The sequence below is a fragment of the Atta cephalotes genome, assembly GCF_000143395.1.
Source record: "Atta cephalotes unplaced genomic scaffold scaffold00010, whole genome shotgun sequence".
Taxonomy (NCBI): domain Eukaryota; kingdom Metazoa; phylum Arthropoda; class Insecta; order Hymenoptera; family Formicidae; genus Atta; species Atta cephalotes.
Genome location: NW_012130074.1, coordinates 605,617 through 610,361, shown reverse-complemented (window position 1 = coordinate 610,361; position 4,745 = coordinate 605,617). Strand labels below are relative to the sequence as shown.

At 27.7% G+C, this 4,745-nt stretch overlaps 1 protein-coding gene across 1 annotated transcript in view; it reads left to right on the top strand.

Annotated features, from left to right (window-relative positions):
- Positions 1 to 4,745, top strand: part of LOC105627845 (serine/threonine-protein phosphatase 2A catalytic subunit beta isoform) — an 8,241-nt gene that overhangs the window by 2,185 nt on the left and 1,311 nt on the right. The window contains exons 2-3 of the mRNA XM_012209123.1: positions 146 to 318; positions 457 to 564. Coding sequence (XP_012064513.1) covers positions 146 to 318; positions 457 to 564 — 281 coding nt within the window. The remainder of the gene's footprint in view (positions 1 to 145; positions 319 to 456; positions 565 to 4,745) is intronic.

The following is a 4,745-nucleotide window of genomic DNA, read 5'->3' as shown; positions in this document are numbered from 1 at the left end:
CCGAACCTAACTACTAAGGTTAAGGTTTAAGTTATAGACACTTAGTTATTAGTTTATTAATAATATATATAATAGAGTAATTATAGTGTATTAGTGTGTGTGTGTGTGTGTGTGTGTGTGTGTGTGTGTGTCTATTATTTAACAGGGTCCTATGTGCGATCTGCTTTGGTCAGATCCAGATGATAGAGGAGGATGGGGTATTTCACCCCGTGGAGCAGGATATACTTTTGGTCAAGATATTTCTGAAACGTTTAATCACTCCAATGGACTAACACTCGTTTCACGGGCTCATCAATTGGTTATGGAAGGTTACAATTGGTATGATTTGATTCATTAAATTAAAATAAATATTTTTTCTTCTACATATACAACCAAGGATATTTTATAGGATATATTTTAAGAAGTTTCTATTATATATGTAATACTGCTTATAATGTGTATTATCTCTTCTTTCAGGTGTCATGATCGCAATGTCGTAACTATATTCTCAGCACCTAATTACTGTTATCGTTGTGGTAATCAAGCTGCAATTATGGAACTGGATGATGCTTTAAAATATTCATTGTGAGTATGATTTTAATACTTTTATAATTGTAATGTAATGTTTACTTGCAAATTATTCTATTGATCTATTAATCTAAATAATATGGAAGTTATAGCTTAGGTTCTAACGAATTAAATTATCCGAGTAATCAGTCAATAAGAGCTGACGCAGATTATTAATATGTATGTGTTTATTCAAATATAATATAAAATTGACTGCGCAAACGTTTTGATTTTTCGTTTAGGATCCTTTTCAATGCTATTCTCTCATCTATACTATATCTCATAACGCTTACAACGCGAGTATCAACAATATTAAAATGAAAATCTATGTTACATTAAAAGTCGCTTTTACATATAAAATTTGTTATAATAAATTAATGATCAAGTTGTGACACGTTTCTTCGTCCAACATAATTCATTAAATTGACAGATTTACTAACTGCAATTGATTACATGATAATATCACATGATATATATAAATGTAAAATACATGTTATATTTAAAACTTACTATGTCAGAAACTTACTATGTTATGCTAAAGCTAAGCTATATTAGAACGCTATGGAGAGAAGTTGTCCGTTCGACATGTGAATCTCGTGTGAAAGAATGATAAACAATCGATATTTATCACGCGAATTGTTGTGGAGAGAGAAAAAGTCTTAATATATCTGAATATACCGAATCCAACAAATCATTTTTTTTTTAAGTTTAACCTTTTTTTTTTGCTTTTTATGTGGATCATCTCAGATATAAGACTTTGTAGAATTCTCTTATTATCTAGAACACATAGATTCCCAACGTGGCGTTATCATCCCCCGGTAGGCGCTGAGAAGATTTGGCAGTTCTAAGAGCAATAGAAGGGCAAGCAAGGGTAAAAGAACGCGCCAGAAATTTAATCCCCTAAATTTTTTTTAAATAAACATTTAATTCTTAAACATTCCAGCATTATAGGTTATGACAAAAAATTTTTTATTACATATGTCCTAATTAGTTGAAACGTGGATTTAGTGGTTACAAATCTTTTGACGAAAAAGAGGAATCAACTGCAAATAGTTGAGCGCGGAGATTTAAGAATGCTGCTAACAAAAATGGAATCAAATATAAACAGATTGCTAGCGTCACATCAAACCCAAACTTCTAATTAATGATAATTTTTAAATATTTATAAATTTATATTATACTTATAATTTTTTAATATTTTTTATTTGATTCTGTATAATTTTCGTTTTGTTGCTTTATTTAGAATTCAGAGAGAATTTATTACGGTTACGATCAAGGGGATACTGAATAAAAAGTATTTTGAAGGGGGCGGTGAGCTAAAAAAGGTTAGGAAACTATGATCTGAACTAGAACCTTTATCACTTCTCAATTAGAATCATTGATTCTAGTTTGTGCTCCGTTATAACAGAATGTTGTTGAGTGTTCAAATTTATGTAATTCTTATGCTCGTTTATTCATGTTTTTAGCTGCTTGTTTAGTCTACATGACTCATCCCAATTTTTACATTTAATTTTGTATACAACATTTGTATGTGATCATATTGGTAGTTTGTCTTTTAGTACTTAAATAAATTTACTTATTGATTCCCGAATATATTACGCATATAGTTTTATTATTCCTAAAAGATTGCTTTTTTTTCGATACGCTTAAGATAATGTTAAATATATTTTTTTTCACTTTATTCGAATGCTAAAAGACAAACTACCAATAGGATCACATATTGGTAATTTGTCTTTTAACACTCGAAATCAAATGTTGTATACAAAATTATGTAAAGCGTCATGTGGGCTAAACGAACAGAATGTTAAAAATATGGATAAACGAGCATAAGAATCATAAATTGGAATACTCAACAACATTCTGTTATAACAGAGAGACTGGAATCAATATATGATTTTGATTGAGAAGAGGTAAAGATTTTAGATGAGGAGAGAATTCTACAAAGACGTCTTATATCTATGATTCATATAAAACAGTAAAAAATGAGTTAAATTTAGAAAAATGATTACTGATTTGTTGGATTTGATATACTCAGATGTATTATCTATAGTGTGAGACTTTCTCTCTCTCTACAACAATTGTATCGCGTAATATAAATATCGTATAAATATCGATTGTTTATTATACTCTCACATGAGATTCACGTATCGTCAGATATCATCGAACTTCTCTCAACGGCGCACAGTGGGTCAAGAGACACCAAAAACTGGTCAAAAATGGTCAACAGTCATTAGCAGCATTCAATTTAGAAAAGTTATTAATGTTATCCAAAGAAATAAATATACATTTATGCAAAATTTTAGAATAATGCGATTATTAATTTTGTGTCTATATATTTTCTAATTTAGAAAGTTGATTACAATTGTCGATTAATCGTTTTGACGTAAATAGTATTCCTTGTGTAATATTTATTTGTTTTGAATGTTATTTCAAATAATGTTAATTAAAATTTGCATGAAATATGATTTCTAAATCATTATCCGCAAGAAAAGTCGATTTGTTTTTAGAAATAAGATTTAAAGCATGCTCTTTTGCAGTATTATGACATTAAATTATCAATCAAAATCTCTTCGAACCTCTACTGCGAAATTCGATTTTTATAAATACTATTGTACCTCTATGTCGACTTCTTAGTCGACTTTCATATGTACTGTCACTAGTTGTCCCTTTTGATCCCAAGAAATAAAACAATTAAACTTTACCTCTCCGCAGGATGTAAATTCTTTGAAAATTCATAACGTTGACAATAGACAACAAAAAAATAAATCCTTATGTAATAATAATTATTTGGATTTAATGTTAATAAACATTGAAAAAAAAATATTCAGTAAAGAATGTTTTCAAATTTATAATTTTTAAAATTATTAAAATTAATATTGTACTATAAGAATTCTTAGCATACATTTATATTAAATCTCTCAAATAATTCATGTTTCTTTAAATAATCATTACTAATAATAATAGGACTTATAACAGATTGCAATAATTATTAACAATCATATAAAAATAATATTTCATAAAATTACAAAAAATAAAAATTACTATATTTTAAATTGTGTGTGCGTGCATGCGTGTGTATATTTAATAATTATTTTATTATGCATTTATTATATAAGTTGTTTATTAATTAATAATTTACATCATTAAAAAAAATAATTTTACTTTTTTAACTAACTTGCTTGACACTTAATATGTATATGTAGATGTATAAAAGCGTCAATTTTAGTAAGTAAGTATATTTAAGATACGAGGTTTGACATTTTTTTAACATTCTATTCCGTCATTTTAGATCTGCCATTTTGAATTTTTAAATTTTGAGTTTAGATTCGAAATCAACAATCATAAAAGACATTAAGTACTGAATTTGATAGCAATTGAAACATTTTTACCATTTTCTTGCGCCATATTGGATCCATTATTTTGAATTTCTAATTTTTAAGTTTGAACTCGATATCAGGGACCTTAAAAACTCCTGAATATTCAATTTAACAGCAATTAGAGCACTTTTACTTAGTACTTTTGGTTATTTTTTTTGGTCTTCTGGTCCACCTTGCGGCATAACTTAGCATGTTTTGTAAGTTTTGAATTTAATATGTATTTTACATTTATATCATGTAATCGATTACATTTAGTAAATTTGTCAATTTGAGGACAAAGGAACGTCACATCTTGACACACCATTAATTTATTATAACGAATTTTTATGTAAAAGCGATTTTTGATGTAATACAGGTTTTTATTTTAATATTTTGGACACTCATGTTGTAAGCGTTATGAGATATAGCATTGAAGAGGATCCTAAACGAAGAATCGAAACGTTTGTGTAATCAATTTTATATTATATTCGAATAAATTCATACACACTATAAATTCATACACCAATAATCTGTGTCGGCATGATCACTGGGATCTATTAAATGCATATTGAACGTATGTTAGTACATTAAAATTTTTTTAAACAAATGTAAATGATAAAGTTTTTAAATGTAGGTTAAGGTGGTAATAATTTCAAACATGGTATAATTCTGAACAAAATAAAATTTGAATTCAATTTTTGAGGTTAACTTCGGTAACTCTCATTGCGTATAGAATAAAAACAGAAACAATCAAATTGAAACTTTGAAAATTGGATCCTATTAGGTGTACAACTTTTCTTCCGCCGTTTTCCTATAGATGGCTTTAGCGGTAAGTGGTGATCG